A 27934-nucleotide genomic window follows, 5' to 3' on the forward strand; every position below is an offset into this window, starting at 1 on the left:
TTCTTGAAGAGGACCATGATTTTGGGAGTTGATGACATTACTTACAGTGAACTGCATTTAAGTGAGGGAGGGCTGTGCAAAGTCACCAGCTTCACTTTCTCCCCCAGAGCTATCTGGGTCCATTGTCAAGACATACATCAGGATGACTGGAGATAACCCCAGATGTTTGAGGCAATTGGGGTTAAGTGACTCCCCCAGGGTCACATAGCTATTAAGCATCAAGTGTCTAAGACTGGATTTGAACTCAGGTCCTCCCAACTTCAGGGTCAGTGCTCTATCTACTGCACCACCTAGCTTCCCCTGGTACATAATAGATGCTTAATAAATATTTGTTTCCTTCCATCCCTCCTTCTGTCCTTGAAGCACATATAGTTGCAGAGATGAAACTAATATGCTTGGAACTTTTAAAGAACAATTAAGATATAAATTATATAATTGTAGCTCTAAGTGTCCTAGGAATTCAGAGAAGGAGAAATATGGATAAGAGGAATGGAAAGTAGTTTTTGAGACATGGTATTTGAGTAGCCTTGAAGCACCTTGAAGGATGGGTAGAATTCAGATAAACTGAGAGAAAGAGGGGAAATCATTCAAAATGGGAAGGGCATAAACAAATGTATAAAGACAAGAATGACTATGGCACAAATGGACTACAGTGAAGATAACAGTTTGCCTGAAATTGAGGGTATGGTGGGGAGTAGTGGGAGATAAACACCGTGAAGGTGGAGCTAGATTAAGGGAGATAAGTGAAAACCAGGCTAAGGAATCTCAACTTCCACCTCAGAGTTTTGTCCTTAAGGTATTTGTTGGATTTTTTGTGTCTGACTCTTTATGATGGGGAAAAGGGAGCCTTTGACTGCTTGGTTATTTTCCCCAAGAGATTAGCAAACTCACTCTGGGAAAAAAAATCAATTGCATTCCTGCAGGGCAAGTCCTTCCAAATGGGATTGCTGCCAAGGTGGGTCCGTTTTAGGCCTTAAAACTCTTGATAGTGTCTCATTCAGATTTTATTTTCTTAATAAACCCAATTTCTCAGGAAATCTATTTTTGCCACCACTGAATTGACTGCATGGATGGCTAGTTTTTCATCCTCAGGCACTAAATTCCCTAACTAGTGCCCTGACCAATGTGAAGGAGAATAGAGTTATATTAGTCAACCTTTATTTTAATAGCAGATGTTATTTCAGATAAAGAGAAAAGCATATATTTATGCTTAATTGCTCGTGCCATTAAACTACTTTGTCAATAAAAAACCCTTTAGACTTTTCAGAATGTAGCCAGCTCTTGATTATTTATGCTAATGAAGGGGAACAGATGCATGGATAAACCACAAACAATGGCTAATCCAAAACCCATTCCTATTTGGCTTTGGAATATTAAATGATTGCTTTCCAGCACATTTACTCTCCTAAGTGTAGTTTGCACATACTTCAATTTTCAGTGAACCTATGATCACATGAAAGTGGGTATTCCATCTATCAGTCTAGTTCACAACTCATCCAAATCTTTGCAGCCTTTGGGATTCTTGTCCATGTCCTTCCAATGATACTCTACTGAGGATCCAAACAACATTCTGGAGCCTGTCCTTGAGGTCTTTTTACATTTTGTGGGTAATGGTGGAGTCTGTGGGCCATCTATTTGCTAGCCCCAACTCTGGGCTAATGATAATTCCAACTCCTTTTCTGATCATACATTTACTCAGTGATACTATACATCATATGTATAGGTCGCCATTGGAAATGTCACTATCAGTCGACCAATATGTTTTCCTTACACGTGGGGCACTAGAGATACAAAGAAAGACAAAAGTACACACCACAGTCTGCTGGTTCCCATCATACATTTCACCATTGTCTTTTACAAGCTGGAATGCAGCATTCCAAGATTTGAAGTTATACAGAAGCACTGGGAGAACATCTGTGCTGAAAGGATGGATCTTTGTGTTGGGAAGCTGTTTGGGATCAATTAAAAGCCCTGCACAGTTTCCCAAATGCAATTGAGCCTGCTCCCTTTTTCTATTCAATTCTGGGCCCAACTCATTGTCTTTCTGCATACACTGTCCCAGATATAGGTATTAATGAACTAAATCAATGGACTGGTCAGCCAATTGTATGTCCCCGTGGGGATAATAGGCACCATTCACCCTTTTAGTTTCTTCTGTATGGTCTATTGAGCTGATCTATTCAGAATAATCCTAGATCTCATCAGGAGGTCCTTTAACATTCTGGGGCTTGATGTAGTCAGCACAATACCACACACAAAGAGGAACATCTGGAGGGCCTCACCAAGACCGATAGGGAATCATTTTTTTTCATGTGCACCCTGCACAAGCCATATTCCACAACAGCACCAATACCTTGGCCTCACTTGACATTAATAATCACAGGGCCCGGGGCGGCTAGGTGGCGCAGTGGATAAAGCACCGGCCCTGGATTCAGGAGGACCTGAGTTCAAATCCGGCCTCAGACACTTGACACTGACTAGCTGTGTGACACTTAACCCCCATTGCCCCGCAAAAAAAAAAATAATAATAATAATCACAGGGCCATTGAATGCACTTATCTCTGTGATTACATTTATCAAGGAATCTTGTCTGACCTTAGCACATGCATGAGAGACTCCTTGTTGGAAGAGGGCTTTTAAGTTGCAACCAACAACAAATTCAACTTACATTTTTTTCTCTTTATAGTCAGTATTTGTGCAACTGCTATAGAGAATCATTTATCAAAGTCTGCCTGTTCTCTTCCCATATTTTCACATAGAATATCCTTGCTAAGTATAAGGATTATTCTCATAAAGAGGAATGAATGGGGGGCAGCTAGGTGGCACAGTGGATAGAGTACTGGCCCTGGATTCAGGAGGACCTGAGTTCAAATCTACCCTCATACACTTAACACTTACTAGTTGTGTGACCCTGGGCAAGTCACTTAACCCCAAATGCCTCACCAAAAAAAAAGAATGAATGAATAAAGAAGCATTAATTGCTATGTTCAAAACAGTGAGCAAGTAGACATATGAGTTGGCAGTTAGTGCTGTTCTCTTGGTTGTTTATGGGCATTTGTATTATCAGTCATTGTTTCCCTTCTTTTGGTGTCTTTCCCTCCCAGAGAAAAAACTGCTTTCAAGATTGTATAGCAAGCACCATGGATTGCTCAGCTTTTATTTCATATAGTCCAGCCACTCTTCCCAATTCTATTTTCTCAACTGCCATTTCTACTCCTTCATATGGCACAGTGAAGTTATCAAGGTACAAAGGAGATGGTCGTTCCTCTGCCACTGATGATGAAAATAGACCATGATAGAGATGATGATAAAGTTTTTCCCCATTTTATGTCTATTAGTTGTCCTCCTTCAAGCATTTGGTCTCTTACATTTCTCAGACCTGAGCCATGTTCTCTAGTATTTTTCTTTTTTCTTTTTTTTTTTTTTGGTGAGGCAATAGGGGTTAAGTGACTTGCCCAGGGTCACACAGCTAGTAAGTGTCAAGTGTCTGAGACCAGATTTGAACTCAGGTCCTCTTGAATCCAAGGCTGGTGCTTTATCCACTGCACCACCTAGGTGCCCTGTTCTCTAGTATTTTTAACCATCCTGACCTGCCCTCAACTTTGCACTGAAGTCAGTAATTATCACAGAATATACTGACCTGATTTGGAGGGTCTTGTGGAGTTCTTCAAAGAATTTCTTCACTTCTCCTTTGGCAACAGATAACATAAGCTTTAACTATTTTCAGGGCATTTCTTCTTACCTTTCAGCTCATATTGAAATCAACCACACCAAGTCCTTTGTTCACACTAATACTAAAAGAAGCATTTTTGGCCTAAGTGAACATTCCCTGAAGGCATACCTATCATGTCCACGATGTGCTGAGTGTGAGGTGAAGGTCAAAATTGAACATTCTATGAAGATAAGAAACATGGTGGCTCCAACCCTATGGATTCCCCAAACATGATGATATAGGAATTAGAGAATGGGTGGCTCAGTTTGAATAGGGTGAAACATTCCTTCAAAAGAGAGGGGGATAAAGAGTGGAAAGTTCAACAGTGGATCAGAATCTTGGGAACCCTGGGGGAGGAACCACTTACCAAAATGGCTAACAAGCAGTTGATACCCAAGGTAAGGAAACAGTAACAGAGTCTCTAGCTGTCCTTGATGAATTCAAGTCACCTGAGCCAGATTAATTACCTCCTCAGGTAATTAAAGGGAATATCATTACTGGACTATTATCCATAATATTTTAAAGATCAGGAAGAAAGGGAAAGGTACCATAATACTGGAGGTCAGATGTTTTGATTTTCAAAAAGGGGAAGATAATATAGCCTGCAGACTATAAATCAGTCTCTAGAAAATCTTAGATCATTAAAAAGGTGGTTAATGAACAACTAGAAAAAGAAGGGGTGATTAGGAAAAGTCATCATGGCTCTATCAAGGATAGGTCATATGTACTATTTTTTTCCCTTGGGTTACTAAACTGGTAGATCATTTTTTCACAAGGATATTAAGAGATGTTTAATCCAATGTTTTGCTCAGAACTAGATAAACTAATATCTATAGCAAAACATTGGATTAAATATCTCTTAACATTCTTGTGGAAAACATGGAGAGGTATGGATTGGACAGCAATACAATAAGTTGGATTCAGCATTGGTTGCATACTTGGACTTAAAGAGTAGTTGTTAATAGCTTTGTGTCACCTTGGAAGGAGGACTTCAGTAGAGGGCCCCAGGTACCTATGCTGGGTCTTGTGCTGTTTAGCATTCTTATCAATGACTTGTAAAAAGGAAAGATGGAATGTTTATCAGATTTGGATAGGGCACAAAGTCAGGATCTTACCAGGCTAGAGCATTGGGCTAAATTTAACAAGTTGAAATTTTTTTTTTGGTGAGGTGATTGGGGTTAAGTGACTTGCCCAGGGTCACACAGCTAGTAAGTGCCAAATGTCTGAGGCTGGATTTGAGCCCAGGTCCTCCTGACTCCAGGGTCAGTGCTCTATCCACTACACTATCTACTTGCCTCAACAAGTTGAAATTCAATAGAGATAAATAGAAAGTCTTACACTTGGGTTCAGAAAAACAACTCCATGATGGTGACAGGCATGGTTAGTTGCTTCTCTGAAAAAGATCTGGGGTTTTTAGAAAACCACAAGCTCAAAAGGATTCAGCAATGCAACGGAAAAACTGAGAAAGCTTGTATGATCTTTGCCTATATCATGAGAAACCTAGCTTCTGGGAATGAGGAGGTCATCATCCAGCTGTGCAGATTACATCTGGGCATCACAGATTAAGAACAATATCAATAAGCTCAGAAATGTCCAGGGGAGAACAACCAAGGTACAGGAATCAGTTGGAGGATTTGGGGACGTTTAGCCCAGAGAAGAGAAGACTCAGGAGAGACATGATGGTGCTCTTCAAGCATCAGAAGAGCTACCATGGGGAAGAAAGTTTCAACTTGCTTTGTTTGGATCCAGAGAAAAGGACCAGGGGAAATGGGTGAGAGCTGCAAACAGGTCGATTTTGGCTTGATGTCTAACATCTAGAGCTGCCCCTGGGGAGATAGGTGGGTTTCCATTCTTGTGAGATCTTCAAGAAGAGATTGGACGACTACTTTCCAGGAATGCTATGATTTATAGGCTTACAGAATTGTGCTGGTTGGGCCATTAGAGAACATTTAGTCCATGTTGTTCACCTCCAAAGTAATGAACCTGAGGCCCAGAGAGTGATTAAGGTCAAGTAGGCAGGAAGGGGGCAGAGTTGACGTGTGAACCCATGTTCTCTGACACCCAAGCCAGTGTTCCTTTCACTGAACCAAACCGCTACTAAATTCTTTTTCATGGAAAGGTAATAGGGATTCTTTTTGGAATATCTGTTGGACTAGATGGCTAAAATTCTGTGATGGTGAGAAAGAAGAAGCATGAACTTAAACAGACTCTCCATGATCTGGCTATATTACCTGATCATTAGCTGTCAGAGTTCCAAACCACTTCCAGTTGTTCTGTCTTACATGTCTGTGGATTATTGGCAAGAAAGAGTAGACTGTTCTATGTAAGCTATCACCTCTATAAATAATTGATTCACTTGGTACTACTAAGAATATAAAAACCAGTATAGGAATTAACATTATTTTTTAGTCTTAAAAGAATTTAAGCTTCTGGGGAGAGAGGAAGTCTCTCAGACAATCAGTGAATCAGCCAACAATGTTTACAGAAAAGACTATAATAAATTATTTGGGGTGATAGAGGGGAGGAAAAAGAGATGAAGAGATACGTACAAACAACATATACCTAAAAGCAGAGATACCAATAAAAGCTTTATAGAGATATAGAGTAAAACCCTAATGGTAATGGCTCAAGCAATGGAAGAGTCTGAATAACTGAATATTTATATAACTTAACTAACAATATACACGCAAATAGATACACATATGTGGATGTATATATACATATGTGTATATACAACAAAGTATACATTTATATACATATACCTATTATATGGTATATAGTATATATTTATATACATGTATTTTATATGTATATTATGTCTATATACATATAAAAATGTATACTTTGTGGTTTTAGAAAGTATAGCTTGGAGGCTACAATGAAATTACTGTTTGCTAACTGGGTCATTGATATGACCAACCAACATGATCTTGGAGATGGAGATGGAGGTACAGCAGATCTGGCTAAATGTTAACTGAACCCAGGCCATGCCTTGCAGGGTACGGCTTTTTCAATCAATCTCTGATCCTAGCTTGTTTTCTTGTGAGTTGATAATTTCACTTATAATTCAGGGCAGCAAAGATTCTAGTTGGTTAAGGGCCTTGGCTAATTAGGTTTCACTTAATTGAGGTTTTGCCCTAATTCCTATTCTATTAATTTGGAATCTATGATCATCTGGACAAGAGAAGGGCTGTTTTGCTATCATTCATCATATGGGGAAAGGCCTTGTTAATTAGTTAACAATATAACCAAGAGTGGGTGTGGGGGAAATGTTGAACAGCAATAATAATAACAACAATAACAGCTAACACTTAGATTGTGCCTATGTGCCAGACACTGTGCTATATGAACTTAAAAATCATTATTTCATTTGATCCTTACTACAATCCCAGAAGGTAGGTGCTATCATTATCCCATTTTACAGATGAGGAAACTGAGGCAAAGAAAGACACAGCCTTGCTTGGGGTCACATAGCTTGTAAGCATCTGAGGTCAGATTTGATCACACACAGGTCTTCCTGACTTCAGGTCCAGCACTTTAGCTACTGCACCACCTAGCTGCCAAACTTAAAGAATATAAACATTTCAAGTATTTTAGCTGCACCCATGTACATACAAGCAAAGTTATTTGTGTGTGTGTGTGTGGGGGGCAATGAGGGTTAAGTAACTTTCCCAGGGTCACACAGCTAGTGAGTGTCAAGTGTATGAATCTGGATTTGAACTCAGGTCCTCCTGAATCTAGGGCTGATGCTTTATCCACTGAGCCACCTAGCTGCCCCCAATTCCATCAACATTTCTCAAGGGTTTACTATGGGCAAGGCACTATGCTATGTGGATAGAAGACAAAAGTGAAATAGTCCCCGGCCTCAGAGGGATTCCATTCTATTGGGATGTTCCCACGCATACCCAGAGCTGATCATCGTGGCCAGAAAGATTCTTCTTTACGAATGCTCCATAGTAGGTAGCAATGTTCCTGTGATGAGAATATTTTTTAAGCATGTTGATTTCCATTTTGATTTCCTCTTCTTCATCCTGTAAAATGAGAACAGACATTGGGGTATATTGTCAGTTCTGTACCACATGCCTCAAAGATTATGGATCACTTAGCTGTTAGAGATCAAAGGGGAAAGAAAACATAAGGACTGTACCAGATCACTTCAAGGGTCAATGAGTTCTATAGGATTTCTGCAAAGTAATGAAGTGGTAATGATAGGTGTCAGGAGCACAATTTGTAGGCCATGTTCTATTTGGTTTCTACCATATTTAGTTATGTTTTAGAGGACATGACTTGTCATAGATTCAGTCCCTTTGTGTATTGTATAACGGGGCACTTCCTTTCATTGGTGTTGATACTACCTTTTTTAAAAGCTTTAAGGATTATACCTAGTGTATATCAAGCAGAAAGTGCTCCCAGACTGAAAATTGGGATACCTAAATTCTAATTCTGCTGACTGGCTCCAGGCAAGTCTCTTAATCTCTTCAGGGGCCCTCAGGAAAAATTGGTGGAAGAATGACAACAGTAAGGCTAGTGCTATAAATATCTTTATATATATATATATATATATATATATATATATATATAGAGAGAGAGAGAGAGAGAGAGAGAGAGAGAGAGAGAGAGAGAGAGAGAGAGCGCGACCTTTTTGTCACTTACCACCTTGGGGTATAGGCCAAGTAATGGGATCCCCACATTAAAGCTGATAAACATTTTAGTGATAACTTGTTCAATTCTTTTGACTACTTATCTATTGAGCGATGGCTCTTGGTTTTATATAGGGTATCTCAAAAGTCTTTATGCAATTTTAAGTTTTTAAGTAATTAAAACTTTTAAAATTGGGATACCATCAGTGAAGACCAAATCAAGAGGTAGAGTGGTTAGATAAATGGGATCTCAAGACTCACACACTTACATGTACCGGGAAAGAGACGTGTAAAAAGGATTATAGCAGTAAAAGTGGAATAAATTTAGGCCTGTTTTACAGGAAGCAATACTATCTCTGTCATCTTCCCTAGACTCAGATCCCACCCCTCTACCTCCCTAAGTTATTAAAGCATAAAACCACATTAAAAATTTTAGGTCACCCTGCATAATTTGACAATTCTCTATGTATGTTGAATATCAGACTTTTCTCAGAGATATTTGAAACAAAACTTATTGCCTTCCCTCCCCTCAAATGACAGTTTCTGTAATGCTGGTTACATTGATTTTGTTCATGCACAAGCTTTTTGATTTTTTAAAACAAAATAGTCTATCTTATCTCTTTAGATTTCTATATTCCTTGCTTGGTTGAGAATTTCCTCTCCATCCATAGTAATGAAATTTATCTGATATTGTTTTCTTCTAATTTTTTAAATGACAAGACCATTTATATTCATTTGCGTATCTACTTTGAGCTTAGTTAAGTATATGGTATAAAATGCTGGTTCAAATCTAAGGTCTGCCAAGCTGCTTTCTAATTTTTAGAAAATTTCTTGTTTATCCCTTTTGCTACTAATTTTCTTTCTTTGATGCTGGACTTCAACTACTTTTGGGTCTTGCTTATCTAGTTTTGTTTATTTTCTCACTGATCTTTTCTGTTCCAATATAATAGGATTTGATGGAGGCAAAAATAAACAACAATAACTGAATATCAATGGTACGAGCTCGTTTGATGCTTACTGCTTTGCAATGTAGATTATGACTCATCATCCTGCGTTCAAATCTGGCTTTAGACACTTACTAGCTGTGTGATCCTGGGCAAGTCACTTAACCCTGTTTGTTTCAGTTCCTCATAGCAAACCACTCCAGTATCTTTGCCAAGAAAACCCCAAATGGGGTCACGAAGAGTCAGACAGAGCTACAAAACAACTGAACAACAACTGTATGTATGTATATATGGTTTGTTTTACAAGAAACAATTCTATCTCCACTGCCTTCCTTAGATTCAGATACTACTCTTCTACCTCCCTAGATGAGCTTGCTAATTTTACTCTACTTTTACTACTATAATTCTTTTTATACTTCCCTTGCCCAGTGCAGGTAAGAGGGTGAATACTGAAATCTCATTTATCCTACCACTCTCCCTCTTGATTTGGTTTTCAGTGATGGCATCCCAATTTCAAAAAACACTCTTCTTCTCCTTCCCCTCTCCTCTAAGGTCCTTCTTTCTGAACACATAATCCCATGACTTTTCTCTTTATTCCTTCAATAACCCTTAGATGAACTAAGATTCCAAATGGATAGTAGATTTGTGTTCTCCTTTAGTCTATAAGGAAGTACTACATTTTTGAGCCATGTGGATTTGTTTCAAGTTATGAGTACTTGATTACTTTTCTTAAGTTTCTTTTGTATGCTGAATTTTTATTTCAAACATTGGGTTCAGTACTAATTTTCTTAAAAGGAAGGCTTAAAAATCATTAATTCTGTTTTAAAAAAGTGTTCTCCCTTTCCCCCTTTAAGGTTAATTTTAACTTTGCAGGAAAAATTATCCTTGAATGCAAGCCATTTTTCATTGCTTCTTGGTTTCTTTCATTTCTTTCCCTGGACGGTTCAGATAGGAGTTCCTTGGTACATGAGCTATCTTTTCCTGGCTGCTTATGATATTTTCTTTTTGACCTAGATTCTCTGGAGCCTGGGGACTAAATTTCCGGCTATGTTCAACCAATGGTCTATCTTTGGTGGAGTTCTGAGGATTCTCTCAATCTGCATTTTGTCAACTAGTTACAATATTTATGGTCAATTTTATCTTATGATTTCCTGAAATATAGCACTTAAACCTTTTTTTCCAAATCACGAGTTTCTGGAAGGCCAATAATTCATAGATTGTCTCATCTAATTCTGTATTACTGGTCAATTGTCTTAGCTTATTGAAACTTCACGTGTTATTTCAATTTTGTTGTCTCTTGATGGTTCTAATATTTCTTCTTGGATCACTGAACTTTTGTGTTTCATTTCAATTTTCTCTTTTTAAGGTCATCTTCAAAAATTTTTGTATTTATGCTTTTTTGTTTTTTATACCACACCAAGTTCTCAATGTATCCCACACAACCATACAGTAGACTCTCCCATGTAAGAAAGAAAAACAGTTCAGCAAAACTGTCTGATAAAATGACCATGCTAGATAGCATATTCAATATTCTTCACCTATAGGTTCCTCCTTTCCACTGCTCTAAAAAGAAGAGGGGGCTCTTGATTCACACTCTTTGTGTGTGTTCTTCCTTTTAGGACAGTGCAGGTTTTATAGGTGTTCTGAACTCTCCTTGAGACCACGTGCTGTCTCTCAGGGAGACAGCACAGATCTGGGGCTTTTCTCCTGCTTGTGCCGAGATATATAGATATAGAGATACAGATACAGATACAGATACAGATATATATATATATATATATATATATATATATATATGTAGAGAGAGAGAAACACACATATATATTTATGTATATACATATATATGCACAACACATATATATAATATTAATTAATAATAAATGCTAACTGCCAAACCACAATTAATAGTAATTAATATATAGAAAATATAGTAGTAGCTTAAAGAAAACACAGTTGGCAATCACATATGGTTATTCTGAAACTTGAAACTTCTGATTTTGACCTTCAATTAATCTTTTGGATCCGAATTCTGCAACCTTTGACCGGGGACCCTTTGTGGACAAGGCCAAGGGGTAGCTGGGGCTCCCTTCAGATCGGTCCCAAAGATGAAGCTATAGCTACTTGACCTGGCTGTACTGATCACTTGCGTACTAATCTCTCCTACCAAGGGAAACCTGATTCAGCTGAAGAAGATGATCAAGACAATGACTGGGAAGACAATCTTCAATTACATCAATTATGAGTGCTTCTGTGGCTTGGGGAGGCCACAGATGGGTGCTGCCAAATCCATGACTGCTATTATGACAAGCTAGAAGCCCGAAACTGTTTAGATGAATTGAGTTGGTATAATAACTACCACATCAGACGAGGGCAAATCCACTGTGGTGCCGGCAACTGGTGTGAGAGGAAGAGTTGCCAGTGTGACAAAGAGATCGCCCTCTGTCTCCGCAAAGAACTGAACATATATCACTCTAAGTATCACTGGTACAAAAGGAGTAGGTGCAAGGGTCCCATGCCCACCTGCTCATCTGCGAAGGCCTGATATGGCTTCCTCAAATACCAAGTGCTAGCTCACAAAACATGACTCCTGAGAAAGGACTATTTCCAGCCTTGGCTGTAACCTCATGAGTTTCAAAGTCCGGAAGGTCCGGACTTGGTCTTGGCTTCCTATATTCTCAGAGCTGCTCCCTATGACTGTGGTTGGGATATTGAGACTCTGTGATCTGCTCAAACATTAGAGTTTGGAGATGCCATCCTGACCTCCCAGGAGGGCCTAATAAGTGTGGTTTGGCTTGGGCTAGATTTTTTTTAAAGTATTTTTTGTGTTTTTTGGGGGGGGCAATTGGGGTTAAGTGACTTGCCCAAGGTCACATAGCTAGTAATTGTTAAGTGTCTGAGGTCAGATTTGAACTCAGGTCCTCCTGAATCCAGGGCCAGTGCTCTATCCTCTACGCCATCTAGCTGCCCCTAAAAGTAATTCTTAATAAATATTTGAGTAAATAGCTATCCTATACATGATTTTAAAAAAAAGAAGAGGGAAATATATTTCATTATCTGTTTTCCAGGATCAATACTGGTTACTGCAATTAATCTGAGTTCAACTTCCTTTAAGTGTTGATTTCATCTACATTATTGTGGTCACTGTATACAGTGTTCTCTTGGTTCATCTTTGCTCTATAGTCGTTCATATAGGTTTTCCTATATTTCTTTGAATTTATTTCTTATAATGAATGGTCCATTACACAAATATAGCATGATTTATTTAGCCATCTCATCCAACGAGAACGCATTTTGTTTCCAGGTCTGTTCTTTGCTACCACATAAATGCCCACTGCTCCATTAAATGAGAACATACACAAAAAGCTATAGTATGAAATATATGACAAGAAATTTGGCTCTATGTATAGTAATCCAACTGTATATACAATGTGATCTAAAAATAGGCATTTTTTTATCCCTTTGGTTTCTCTTGCATGTATCTATGCACATAATCTTGCACATATATATGTGTGTATATACATACACATACATACATAAATATATATGTGTATATATACATACATATGTGTATTTGTATATATACTTGGTTTTTCTTGCATGTATCCATGCACATAATCTTGCATATATATGCTTATTGTTAAGGGAAACACTTATTGGTAATTATAGATCTCTTTTAGAAAGCTTTTAAGTGTTCCTGAACTTGATATAATGAGTACAAAGATGTCCACCAACTATATCACCATATATAGATAGCCACCCTTCCCTTCGGTCCCTCACTGCTGGATACCTTCTGTAACTGTGGCTCACACCTTTGGTGAGGATACATCTCCCTATTTTGTGCCTTGCCTTGTATTTATAATCAGAGGGTCTTTGGACAACATTATTTTTGTTGTTGCTTCTTTCAAGAACTCTTGGATCATTTTCACATATACCTTGGAGATGAGATATCTTGTGGGAGGAAAACCTTTAAGGCAGCATTGCATTTGACTGAATCAAATGCTTTTTTTGTACTCGATGAACAACAAACTCAGCTAATTCTGTGACTTCATAGAAGTGGTCTGCTGTGGAATATCATTTGTAAAAGGCCTCCTGTTCCCTTATCATATCTTCATCAAGTATTTCCTTGATATGCTTTGATTATTTGCATTAAAATGGTGCAAAAATGTGAAAGAAAGCATTGGGTTTAGGAGTTATTGCAAATCTCTTCATTGCCTTTTTGGGGAAGTTATAATCTGGGATTTTTTTTAATCAACTCTCACACAAGTCTTGGTCTAGTACTCTTTCTGATGAGTTCCAAAGGTAGAAAACAAAGGCTTTGGAAGTTAGTAAATTACACCACATGGGTGCATCCTGTTTCTGCCCCCCCCCAATCTCTACCCCAACAAGGGAAGGCCAATTGGATTGGTTTGGAAAGCCATGCTATGTGTGCCTTTGTCAGTTAACAGGAAGGCAGACTTGTGAGAGGATGCTAGGCAAGACTTAGAAGAGAGCTGAAGGAGATCTCAGCAAAGCTCCCATAGCCAGACCTCCAGGTTCTCTCATCATGACACTGCACACTGGGGTGCCATTTCCTGAGTTAGGCCCAGAGGCTCCTGCTATGACCACGGCCAGCATCTCATCAGGAGGAGGCAGCAGCTCACAGTGAGGATTTACTTGCTGTTGTTCAATCATTTTTTCAGTCATGTCTGATTCTCTGTGACCCCATTTAGGGTTTTCTTGGCAAAGAAACTGCAGTGGTTTGTCATTCCTTCCCTAGCTACAGATGAGGAAACTGAGGCCAACAGGGCTAGGAACTGTCTGAGGCCAGATTTGAATTCAGTCCCAGCACTTTATCCACTGTACCCCCTAACTGCCGCCTGAGGATTTACTTAGAGGCAAAGAAACTCGACACCTCCCCCATCCCAGCCATTGCATTATACCCCAGCACCAAAACTGACTCAGAAGAAGAGTTAGTATATGGTGGTTTGGATAGGCTTTGGGGGTAGGGATGAGGTGGGGATAAGGGGCAGGAGAAAGACTCATAAAAACTAATTGACAAAAATATATCAAATCAAATGAGAGAAGACAATATGATTTTTGTCCAGGTATTCCCATTGCCTAGCTCAGTGCCCAGAAAATAATAAATATTTCTTGAGTTGAAATGAAGTGGATTGATTGAAATGGATTTTTGTCTTCCGCCTGCACCATACAGTCTGATAAATTTGATCATATATTGCTTTGATCATGTCTCTAATTATTTAATGGAGAGGAAAGAACCCTTATTCTCGAGTCAGTCAACCTGGGTCCAAATCCTGCTTCTTATACTTAGTGCCAGTATGGGTCCCCTTCCAGATCTTGATCCATATGATCCTGTGATCCTGGGCCAGTCCCTCCCCCTCACTGGGCCTCAATTTCTCCCTCTGTAAATTGAAGGGATTGGACTAGCTGGCCTCTGAGGTCTCTTCCAATTCTAGATCTATATATATAAGCTTGGGCCAGTAACTTCTCCATGGGCCTCAGTTTGCCCCTCTATAAAATGAAGGGGTTGAGTTAAATGGCTCCTGAGCTCCCTTCCAACTCAAACAGTAATAATAGCCCACATTTATATAATAGCTTAAGGTTTGCAAAACACCATAAATGTTATCTCACATGATCCTCACAACAACCCTGTGAGGGTCCTCAAGATCTAGGATACTATACGAGACTCTGAGTCTCAGTTTCCTCTTCTGTAAAATGAAGGAGTTGGACTAGATGGAAACTAAAGTTCCTTACAATCAGAGTGGAAGCTCTTCGAAGGTAGATGCTTATGTTTTCTACTTCTAATTCAAGGCACAAGGGATAGCTTGTAGGGTCCCTTAGGTTATACTCCTGAGACAGCTGCTCCCTGTGTCTTTCCTAGGACCAGCCATGAACTTGAGTCTTGAGAAATGCCACTCTTTTTATGCTCACAAACTCACAATGGAAAATCACCTCTTTAGGGACCTAGATCTAGAGGCAGAAGGGCCCTCATGCATCAGCCATTCTAACCCCCTCATTTTATAGAGAGGGAAACTGAGGCCCCAAGAATATAAGTAACTTGCCCGGGGTCACACAGCCAGTAAGTGTCTGAAGTGAGATTTGAACCCAGGTCTTCCTAATTCCAGGCCCAGTACTATATCCACTATACCTTTAATGGGGATAAGATCTTAAAATTTATAAAGCTGACATAAAAAATTTCCCTGTCCCTCATGGGACATGATGAAAATGATTCCTGGTCTTGGGATAGAACATTTGGTAAGAGAGCAGAATGAGATTATTCACAATTTAAACTAATAGTCCTAATGAAAATGACCAGATGCTTATATATACAGAAACCTGGCACCCAATTCATAGTAATAGATTTAACTGCTACACTAAGTAGAAAAACACAGTTTGATGTTAGCAAAATGTGACCTTTTTTTCCTCTTCCAATGTAGACAACGGACACTAATCATCCATGAGTTAAGCACTCCCAAGGTCTCACTGTCCCTTTGATGAAATTTAGTTCAAGGTCTCTCAGGAGATGATAAAGCAATGGGACCAACTTTTCATCAGATCCTAGGATTTCAGGCTGGGAAGAGGTGTCACCTTGCCCCATCTCTTCATCTTATGGATGAGGACATTGAGGCCCAGAAGGGAGAAGGTGAAATAGCTAATAAATGGCAGGGCTGGGATCTAAACCCCCATTCAAAGCCATTGCCTCCAAGCCTGCTTGATTGGTTAAGTGGCTACTGTTTGCCAGGCACTGGGCTAACTAGGTATTAGGCTCACTGTATGGAGACAAAACCAGAATAGTTCCTGCCCTCAAGAAATTTACACTCTGTTGGGGGGGGGAGAAGGGAAGAAAAAATATACACATAAGCAAAGAAATGCAAAATAAATACAAAGGAAGTACAAAGTAACTTGGGGGTGGGAAGAAAACACTAGCACCTGAGGCAATCCTGAAAGGCTTCCAGTAGGAGGTGGCGCCTGAGCCTACCTTTGAAACAAGCCTGGCATTCTAAGACACAAAGGTGAGAAAGAAGTGCATTTCAAGCTTAGGGTGCATCAAATGCAAAGGGTATAGAACACTGATGTCAAATAATTGACCAGGGCATCCCACAACACTCCTGAGTACAGCCTGAACCCAATTAAAATGTAGATGGGAAATAGGTGACAAAATAAAAAAACACAGTAAAACCTAAATAACATTCCATTTTTAAACTAAGTCAATATGCTACCCTCAAGGATCCTTATGTTGAGATCAGTAGCCTCATTTCTATTTGCATGTGACACCACTGCTATAGAGGAAGGGGATGGGATGGTGGGTATGGGGGTCACTTGGAACATAGAGTGAATGAAGAGGAATGATGTGTCATTGGCCTGGCAAGGTAGGGTACAGTGAGATTGTGAAGGGCTTTAAAGGCCAAATAAAGGCCTTTGTGTTTGATTCCAAAGGCAACAGGGAGCCAACGGTATCTTTGGGGATCCCAAAGGTATTAAAGCCATAAAACTTCTGGAGCAGTCATTCGACTTGTGCTTTAAGAATATCCCTTTTGGCAGCATGGAAGATGGATTGGAGTGGGTAGAGACAGAATGAAGGAAAACTAGCTAGGAGGCTACTGCAATAGATCAGGCTAGAGGTGATGGGGGCCTGAACTTAGAGTGGTAGTTGAAGAGGTATAATCATCAAGACTTGGTAACTGACTGAATCTGGACCATGAGGGAGAGTGATGAGTTGAGGATGACTCTGAGGTTGTAAACTTGAGTGACTTGGTTTTCAGCTGGAAACACCAAGAATCTGAGCATGGCCAAGTTGGGATGGACCTGGTACCCACCTGGGACTTCTCTGTCTGCTCCATTGAGGGAAGCTCATTATTGGGCAAACCTGATTATCCTACAAGACCCTGTCATCCTTGGTCTTCTCCCTCATCACTAACCTTCGGCCTGTGGGGCTGTGAACTTCAAAGCCTTCATTTAGGGAAGGGGCTTGAGCTCAGAACATTTCCACATTTTCACCTGGCTGCTCTCCTCTGGGACTTCTCTGGCTGAGTACCTTCCTGTCCCCCTTTCCAAGTTCCTTTTGTATGTTGTCTCTCCCCATTAGACTGTAAGTTCTTTGTCTTTCTTGTTTTTGTATTTGTATCTCCAGTGCTTAATAAAGTATATGGCACACAGTAGTAACTTGATAAGTGTTCATTAACTACTGCCATGCAGATCTGGAGTCAGAGGACCGAGGTTCAAATCCCACTTCTGCCATTTATTACCTGAATGAATTTAGTCATCCTCTTCCCTTCCCTGGGCCCCACCTACCTCATCTCTATAATAAAGGAATTGCCTCTGAGTTCACTTCTAGTTCTATATTGATGTTCCTGTCTCCTCAGAGAATATCTGACTCAATTCCTTCATTTTACATATGATATAACTGGGGACCAGAGAGGTTAAATGATTTGCCCAAGGTCGTACAGGTAATTAGTGGCAGAAGTGATACAGGTGAACAAAAATCCCCTCTGGTGGAAGAAAATTGAAATACTACCCACTAGCCAAATTAAAAGCACCCAGTTTTCTAAACATTACCTCATAATCACTCACTGAACCAACTGGAAAAAGACTATTTGATTCAACTGACAACAATCTGGGGAAATACCTATCTTTTTAACAGATAGATTAGTTGAGATTTTTCCTTCAGGGCTCAAGGGAGCCAATCTGACCTTTGCAACGTTCATGCTCATAATATCTTAGGAAGGTGAAGTTACTCACACCACTCTGGATCACAGATGGGCCAAGAACTCAGTGCCTAGCAACATCTGAGATACCACATCATGAACTCTGACACCATTTTATTCATGTCAGTGGGAACAGCGCTGCCAATTCAACTGTCCCACTTGCTCATCTGTCAGCAGTTGCATGCAAAATTTACAGCTCAAACAGGACTGAGAAGACAGTAGTCCCTGTCCTGAGGCAGAAGAGAGGAAAAAGACGAGAGGAAGCAGGGGGTGGGCAGCATGGCTACAGGAAATCTTCCACTTACTATCTCTGAGAGCAGAAAGTCAATTAGAAGTGGACTGGCAGAGAGCTTTTGGGCACTATCACAAACTAATGAAATAGGAAGACCCTTCCCCCTATCTGGTGCATGTGTTTTCTCTGGAATTTTCATTTGAGGAAATTAAAATAGGTAAAGCCTCAGGATTTGAAGTAAATAATTTGCCCTTGTTTTATATGTTTATTCAATGACTTATTGTTATGTTACTAGTTATTATTTATATATATAAACGATATATATTATATATAAACAAATTGTATATAAATAATATATGTAAACAATAACTAGTAATAGAACAAGTCATATATACATAAGCATACATATACATAAGTATACATATATGTATATATTAATACATACATATTAAATAGATATTATTATGTATTTCTAAATAATTCATAAATATGTAAATCTAAGTATACACATATTATTTCTAAATAATTTATGAACAACTATAAATTTTATTATATTTATATAATATGTATTAATATATTAAACTAGGAGGGATAACTGAGGAAACTCTAAGTATGTTGGAATCTATTTTTAGGTTATACCTATAAAATATCAATATAACCAGTTAGAAATGAAAAATTCAGGTGAATAATTGGTTTTTCATTCTATATGACTTTAAACAATATGTTTCACCAAGTTTTGCACAAAATTGATTTTACAGAAAAGAAAACTGAGGATCAGAGACAGGAAGTGACTTGCTATTATTAGCACAGTCAGGATTCAGACCCAAGCCTTCTTACCCCACACTCCTGCTCGGTCTCCTGGTATGTACCCCTTACATTTATTTGTGGTCAACACCAAGAACTTAACCCACCCAGGTGGTACAGAAGAAACTCCCACTCACCTCTGAGACATTCATGACTTTGACGGCTGCTAACTGTCCAGTCTTCACATGGCGACCCTGCCAAAAAACAAACAAAACAACATTGGTAAATCCAACCTGGGCAGATAAATCAAAAGGCACTGAAGCAAACTAAAGAATCGGGTCAAACACTAGGGCACATTCATGGACTTAATAAGATTTTAAGATGTAAAGGGGAGCCCGAAGCCCTCTCAGCTTTAGCTGGCTATATATACAAATAAAAGATTAGGAATGTGAATGAACAAACATGGGAGACCATGACCTTGCACCTTAAGTTTAGCTGTGTATATGTGTGTGTGTGTGTGTGTGTGTTCATACACGTACTTTTCCCCTGCCCACTCATGTACATGAGAGAACAGAAGATGCTCAGGGTTGGAAAACTGGGACACTTGATCAAGCAATGCCATTACTTGTCATATACTCCAAAGAGTTCAAACATAGAGGCAAAGAATCTACATATTCAAAGAGTCATAGCAGCACTTTTTATTGTAACAATGAACCAAAAACAAAATGAGTGCCCATCAGTTGGGGAATGACTCAACAAACTGTAGCATATGAATGTAATGAGAAAATTTTGCACCATATTCAATGACAAATATGACAAACTCAGAGAAACCTAGGAAGATTTAGATGAATTAATGCAAAGTGAGCTAAGCAGAACCAAGAGAACAACTTACAGAAAGACCACAAGAATCTAAAGACAAATCTAAAAGACTATACCACTCTTCTCAATCTAATGACCAATTGCCTATGATCTCTAGACAGAGAATACCTAGAGCAGAGGTGCTGAATGAAACTTACATTTAACTTATTTGTCAAAGGAGAGATTCTATTTGGATGGGGTGAGTTAGTGGATAGTGATAGAAATGAAAAATGAAGAGCAACGATGAAACATTTAAAATACACAAAAGAAATTTTTAAAAAGGATAACAATATTAGCACTACATTAGGTTTAAGATATTTTTTTTAAAACATAGATGAAAGAAGTTCATGGTTATATAAACAATCCTTTTTAATACTAAAATGTTTGCACTTATCGATTTAAGTTCATTATATATATACATACACACACACACACACACACACACACACACACACACACATATATATTTGCAGGGCAATAAGGGTTAAGTGACTTGCCCAGGGTCACACAGCTAGTAAGTGTCAAGTGTCTGAGGCCGGATTTGAACTCAGGTACTCCTGAATCCAGGGCCGATGCTCTATCCACTGTGCCACCTAGCTGCCTCCTGCAGCATAATATATTTTTATAAGAAACCCTGAGTTGTTTGGTAGTTATTGGGCAAACAGCTCTTACATAGTTTATAATCCAGCTTTCATAGGATAAAATCAGGAGGCACAGAAGATGCTTACCATGAGGTAAAATGGGATAGCCCACAGAGACTCCAACCCCAAGGGCTAGAAAGTTTAGTTCAAAGAAAAGAGAGATTGACTGTGCTGGGTGTCTCTCTGCTCTTTGTTCTAAAGAGTTTGACACTAGGGTCTGAGATACACCTGCTAGGGAAAGGAGAGGCTTCCTATCTAAGACTCAGAAGGCATTCTACTCTTTAAAGGGAAAAAATGAGGGTTTTTTAAAATAGAGAAGACTTTCTGATGGTCCGTGATGGGGGTGACTGATTTTTTTATACAGGGCTATAAAAAGCTTCTGGCTTTAAACTAAAAGAGCATGTTAGAGGCATAGTTCTGTAGCCAAAGACTACTGGCCAAAGCCAAAATCTGGAAGTAGAGCGGCAATCAGCACAGACTATTCGTCCAACAAAGTAGTGTCCAGCAGAGATGAGTCTGTAGTGTCTGGCATAGACTGTGTGTCCAGTAGAACAGCATCCAATAGAACACTGTCCAGTGGAGACCAGCAGGGAGCAAGCCCAGTAAGAGCAATGCAGTGACATCATTGGAAAAAATATCAGCAGTTCTGCAGTGTCAGGGCTGTGAGTTGCCCCATTGTCCATGGCCGATGGCCACTGAGGTTCCCTAATGCATGTATGCCTCTCCAAGCATATATCCAGGCTGCATGTTCTCTCCATCTATGTCTTTCCATCCTCATTCCCTATTCCCACCAATGTTGCATATACAGGTGGGAGAGTGTGCCCCAGGTTTATGAGGCAAATGTGTTATTATTACTTTTCTTATTATGCCATTGTCATTAAATGCCTTTGTTTTGAACTAAGTGTATCCTTTGGCTATTAAAGGTAAACACATCAGTAGGGGCTCCTGGTTGGAGTGGATGTATGCTCACAATCTACCTTTGTGAGTACACAGAGACAGCTAGGTGGTACAGTGGAGAGAGTACTGGGTCTGACTGAAACCTAAGTTTGAAACCAGCCCCAGATGCTTACTTGTATATATAATAACACCCACCTCTTCGGCTCATTGAGAGGATCAAATGAGATAATATTTATAAAGCACTTGGCACAATGTCTGGCATACTCAGTTTCCTTACTTCCTTCTTTAAAGCTAGAGTAGCTATCCCTCAGAAGAATCTTGCCTAGAAGGTAGAGGAGGGCATTCTCCAGGTACCACAAATATGTAAGACAAAGGAATATAAAATTATGAATATTTACACCTTCCTGCCCTGCGCCTTACCCCCTGCACTAGCCTTTTCTCTTGAAAGGGGAGCTATTTTAGAGAGCAGCTTTATTTTTATTATGTCCAATTCTTGTCACTTATAGTCACGACTTGTCTTCCTTAAGCTGGATCTCCTTGGAACCTGAATCTCCCTTTCCCCCTTAGTGAAAATTGTAATTGTTTTCACCTTCATGATATAAAATAATTGAATTTTTGGAACCAAATGAATGCCCATTTCACCTCATTGAAATCTAATGTTGCCCATAAGCTTGGGCAAAGGGGGATTACCAAGAGTCAAACTGAGAAAGAGGGGGGCTAAGTGACTTGCCTGAAGTCACACAGTGATTCACCATGAAGATATAGCCTAAGAGCATACATTTTTGGAGGGTTGGGAACTGTTTGGTTCAGTTCTCTCCCCAAAGGGTGTTAATATTAGATTACTTCTATGGTCCTTTACAACCCTGAATCTATGATCCAATGTATGAAAACAAATAAACAGATAGATAGACAAATAAATGAATGAATAAATAAATAGATCAATAAATAATATGTTAAATAGATAATAAAATATAAATTAAAAATAACAATATAATGTAAGATAAAATAAAAATATAATAAAATAGACTTTAAAAAGGAAATATAAGCTAGTTTAGTAGTGAGGGTAGAAGCATGAACAACTGTATATATAATATATATTGTATTGTATATATAATAGCACCCACCTCTTTGGTGCTAAGGAGGGTGGCTGGGTCAGGAATGTATAGGAAGTTGTGCTTGAGTGGAACCTTGAAGACAGCTAGGATTTCCAAGAAGATGTAGAATATTTGAGGTGAGGGGGCTAGCTGTTACAAAGGTATGCATGTAGGAAATGGAATGTCATGTGTGGAACAGCAAGAAAACCAGTTTGGCTACTGAACTGTTAAGGAGCATGAAGGGAGGTTATACATAATAAGCCTGGAAAAGTAGGCTGAAGCTAGATTACAAAGGGCTTTAAATAATAAACAGAAGAGAGGCAGTTAGTTGGCACAGTGGATAAAGCACCGGCCCTGCATTCAGGAGGACCTGAGTTCAAATCCGACCTCAGACACTTGACACTTAGTAGATGTGTGACCTTGGGCAAGTCACTTAACCCTCATTGCCCCACAAAAAATAATAATAAACAGAAGATCTGAAGCCGACTCTATAATTGTAGGACTAGGTGACTGGAAAGGCTGCAGCATCCTTGATGGAAATAAGGAAGTATGGTGAGGATAACAATATCCAGTTTGGAGGTGTTTGACATGAATGGATAAATGAACAAACGAAAAAATTGATTAAATGCTTACTATGTTCAAAGTACTGGGCTAAATTATGGGGAGACGGGAATGAAAAGCAATGAGTTTCTGCCCTTAAAAAGCTTACATTCTACTGAGGGAGGCCGCATACAAAGGGGAGTGATGGCATATCCTGTTCAAGATAGCCAATGGGGAGTTGGTGATGTGGAAGGAGAGAAATCATGGCTCTGATAGATGGATATGGGAGTCATTAGCATACAAGTGATCATCTGGAACATGGAGCTTTCATGGAAATATGGATTTTGATGAGATCACCAAGAGAGAGTCTAGAGAGAGAAGAGCTTTGGGGACAGATCCTTGGGCTACACCCATAATAAGAGAGGGGGACATAAATAATCAGGAGTGGATTAAAACCAAGACAGACCAGTGACATGAAAACCCAGAGGAGGGTGTCAAAGTCTAGAGAGAGGTCAAGAAGGATGAGGATTGAGAAAAGGAATTGAAGTTGGCAAGGAAGAGATCTCAGTAGTTACTTCAGAGAAAGAAGAAGTTTCAGGTGAAAGATGAGGTTGGGAGGCAGATGAGGTCAGGAAGAGAGTCAACAGAGAGGAAATGGAGACCATGGATATGAATCACTTTTTCTAGGAATTTGGCAGAGATATAGGATGATAGCTTGAGGGGATGAGAGGGACAAAGGAGAATTTTTTTAAGGATAGGACAAATGTGTGTGTGGTTAAAGGCTGCAGGGAAGATTAGAGTTTAGAGAACATGCTTGTGGGGTTAATATGTCAGAAGACACAAGAAGGATCAAAGGTACAAGGAGGAAGGTTGGCCTTGGTGAAGAGAAAGACCATCTTCCCATCAGAATCTTCCCAAGCAGCTTAGGGCCAAGGCTGTGGCTCCCACAGCTGGGCTTTGGCCTGGGGCCCTGACAGATTGCTTTTGGCCAAAAACTTCTGCGTTCCATGAACTTGGTCGGGTCCCACACGCTTTGCCTCAGATGCAGGCTGGAAAAGAATGTGCAGGTTTGAACTGGAAAGACTGAACATGAAGATGTGGACTCAGTGAGCTTTGCTTTGTGCCTGGTCACTTTCACAGGCTCTCAAGCCATGCAAACAACAGCAAGGAGATCTGAGGAGAAGTAAAGCCACTGCTTAAGATCAAAAGCAAATAAATAAAAGTTGTAGCTCTGCACAGCCAATTTGCGGAAAGGTAAGGATTTACAATGCTCAATGCTCTTTCCTTACAAACATAAAAATCATCTGGGGCTATCTTACTCTTTCCCCCGTCCACCTAGCATCGCTATCTCCAGATGAAGCCTTCAGAGATTTCAGACTGCACTCTCATAAAAAGAAGTCCTTCACCCTCTCTGATCAGGTGATGCTTGAAAGGAAAAATAACAGTAGACATCCTCAGAAGAGGGCTAGAAGACTGGGTGTCACCACACATCAATGGCCCTTCTTCTAGATGTTCCCACTGAGGAGCAGGAATCCTTGGGACAGAGTTTTATTGCTATTTAATTCAATTTATGTCAGTCTTAGCAAGCAAGCTTCCTCTGGCTAAACCACACCTTTAGTGGAGGGCATAATCTAGAAATGTTGCCAGGCACTAAATGGATGGGAAAAGAAGAAAGTAGACTTTTCAGCAAATGGAGTATTCGTTCAGAGCCATAGAAAACCTGCTTTTGTCAAGAATTAAGCCCTTGTACAAAAAAAGAGGTATATACAAGATGCCCTTGGGACGGCTAGGTGGGGCAGTGGATAAATCACCGGCCCTAGATTCAGGAGGACCTGAGTTCAAATCCGGCCTTTTACCAAAGATCATAGGATGTCCATCATCCTCTGCCAAAAGACCTTTGGTTAGGTAGCCTAAAAGTGGCCATTTGTCTCAAATCAGTGTAGCCTGTTTAAATTTGCTAAGCTGATCTTTAGTGGTCAACTTAAGATAAGGCTTTTCAACAACTCTTTCTTTAGCCTCTTGACAACAGTCCGAGGTTTACACCCTTGGATGTCCATTACACCTTGGGAGTGACCAAAAGATCTCCTGATAGCTACCCGGGATCCTGGAGATGGGCAAGAGACGCCACGTTGAGGCTTGGGGTTGGTTTGCTGTCCTGATTTTGACAGGGATTCTGGTCTCGTACATTCACAGATACAAAATAGCAGACACATTAATGCAACTGGCAGGTACAGGGAACAATAATGAATAGAAATTGTAGCTTTCCCCTGTAAAAGAGAGAACATGCACTCTCCTTCCTTCTTTGCAGAGGTGAGGGACCAGGGGTGTGGAACACGGATTACATGTGCTGTGATACTCTGTTGTTCTGCTCCTTAGCTTTGCTGAACTGGTTTGTTTTTTTTTCCTTTTATTTTTTCCTTTGGGGTTACAGGGGATGACTCACGGCAGAGGGGAGGGACGAGGATATATTTAGAAATGAAGGTGATATAAACACAAAAGATACCACTAAAAATAAGTAGTGTTTTTTTTAAAAGGAAGTTCTGGAGGAAATCTCTTCCCAGCCACATTTTGCCTATAGAAGGATGAGGAAGTGCCTGTAATGAGGAGACTAAGTGAAGGGGTTAAGAAGTAACTTTCCTTTTGTGCTGTATTTTTTAATTTTAAGGAGCTCACTATGGATTAGGATACTGTCATTCAGAACACAAACTGCTTTTGAACTGGCTCCTGTGAGCTTCTTAGAATTTTTCCTGTGGTGCAAAATCACATTCAACACTTGGGTTCAAAAAACAAATGATCTGCACAAGTACAAGATGGCAGGGCACAAGAAGACAGATAATAGCATGTCTGAAAATGATCTCGAGGTTTCAGTGGGCCGCAAGCTCAATGAGTCAGTAATCTTATATGTCAGTTAAAAAAGTCAATAGGATCTTGGATTGCATTCTTAGAGGCACAGTATCAAAGACAAGAGAGGTGACAGTCCAGTTATCCTCTGCCCTGATCATATGACACCTGGAGGATCGAGTTCATTTCTGGGGGCCACATTTGATAAAGTGTCACAATGTAGGGAGGAGAGTTCTGGAATTGTACTTAGAAGGGCCTTGATTTAAACGTTGCCTCTGATACTTCCTAGCTGTGTGACCCTGGGCAAATCACTTGGCCTTTCTGAACCCATTTCCTTAACTACCCAACGGGACCAGTATCTACATTACTACCTCACCGAATTGTTGTGAGGCTCAAAGGAAAAAATGTGTATTGTAAAACATTTTGGAAACTTTAAAGCAATAGCCTTTGAGGGAAGAAACTTTTTTCAATTTTGTCTTTGTATTCCCAATACCTGGCACAGTGTTTGGCACAGAGAATATTAAATGCTTGCTAAATTGAACTAAAAGCACAACAACGTATAAATACTAGTTAATATTGTCAGAGTAGAGAGGCATAGTGGGGCAATCGATAAAAAGTTAGCCTCAGAGCCAAGAAGCCCAGGGTTCAAGTCCTGACTTTGATGGATACTAGCTGTGTGACCCAGGCCAAGTCACCTAACATCTCAGTTCCCCCAAACATTTCTATAAATTGCAGCTGAGGTGCTGATCTGCATTAGTAGCACAAGTTTCCTCATTAGGAATTCCCTAAATTGCTAAAATCACACGTCTAGTAAAAAATAATGGATGAACTAGAGAATATCTCGATGATGGGGATGCTGAAGGGTCCCAAGATCATACTTGAAGGAACTGGGAATGTTCTTGAATTTTTCCTCTTTCCTTCTTTCCTTCCTGTCTGGGGCCTTTGCACTTACTTGCCTGCTCTTTCTTCTGGAAGTCTCGCTTGCCCCTCTATGTAGTTCAAATACTAATGCACGGGGGCAGCTAGGTGGCGTAGTGGATAAAGCACCGGCTCTGGATTCAGGAGAACCTGAGTTCAAATCCGGCCTCAGACACTTGACACTTACTAGCTGTGTGACCCTGGGCAAGTCACTTAACCCCCATTGCCCCACAAAAAACAAAAACAAAACAAACCAAAAATCAAATACTAATGCACTTGACCACACTCATGACTTCCTTCCCAATCTCTTTGTTTGTTTTTATGTTCGTTTTCTGAGGAGCCTCAATCCCCAAACTAGGAATTCATGGTATTGTGAGGCAAAGCTAGAGCCTAAAGGGATGACTATTAAGTCAGTCATGAGTCCAGATCTGTGCATGTGATGTAACCTTATGTCCTCCGTTTCCCCCTCTGTAAAGTGAAGGGGTTGGACTTGATGACCCCAAAGGTCCTCTCCAATTCTAAATCTCTGATGCTATGGAACCCTGAGTGCAGTGATCAGCAAGTATTGTCTCTAATGTGCCTCTCAGTGGTGTGATCCCTGTCAGTTGCAGGATTTGCTGACCTCTCTGGAAATGCTTCCTGGAGGAAATGTCAGGCTTGTGCTGGGTGAGGGGGGATGGGTAGACTAGGTTCCACAGGGAAGGGTGTCCTAGGCAGAGGGGGATGGTGTAAGCAAAGGTTTAATAGAGAAGAAAGGTAAAGGAGGAAAAGGGAGAGGACAGATAAGAATAGCTTCCATTTTTATAGTACTTTAAGGTTTATAAATTCCTTTTCTCACTAGGCCAAGATGGGTAGAGCAACTATTATTAAGCCTATTTTATAAGTGAGGGTCCAGAAAAGCAAAATAACTTGCCCAGGGTCACATAATAAATCACCAGAGACTGAATTTAGTGCTGATAAGTAGCAGACTGGATTCGAACTCAGGTCTCTGGACTGCCAAATTTAGTGTTATTTTTTTACTATACTACTCTGTTTCTCAGGCAGTTATGTGGTACAGTAGATAGAGCGTCAGATCTGGAGTTTGGAAGATCTGAGTTCAAATCTGGATGCAGCCACTTACTAGCTATGTGACCCTGGACAAGTCCTTTCATGCTGCTTGCCTCAGTTTCCC

The 27934-nt window shown here is 39.9% G+C and overlaps 1 protein-coding gene across 1 annotated transcript in view; it reads right to left on the bottom strand.

Annotated features, from left to right (window-relative positions):
* NRK (Nik related kinase) overlaps positions 1-27934 on the bottom strand; it is a 237945-nt gene that overhangs the window by 119662 nt on the left and 90349 nt on the right. Inside the window, exons 3-4 of the mRNA XM_043974630.1 lie at positions 19172-19228; positions 7618-7743 (exon numbers count right to left, since the gene is read on the bottom strand). Of these exons, the coding sequence (XP_043830565.1) occupies positions 7618-7743; positions 19172-19228 (183 nt within the window). The remainder of the gene's footprint in view (positions 1-7617; positions 7744-19171; positions 19229-27934) is intronic.

This window comes from Dromiciops gliroides, chromosome X (genome assembly GCF_019393635.1).
Source record: "Dromiciops gliroides isolate mDroGli1 chromosome X, mDroGli1.pri, whole genome shotgun sequence".
NCBI classification, from domain to species: domain Eukaryota; kingdom Metazoa; phylum Chordata; class Mammalia; order Microbiotheria; family Microbiotheriidae; genus Dromiciops; species Dromiciops gliroides.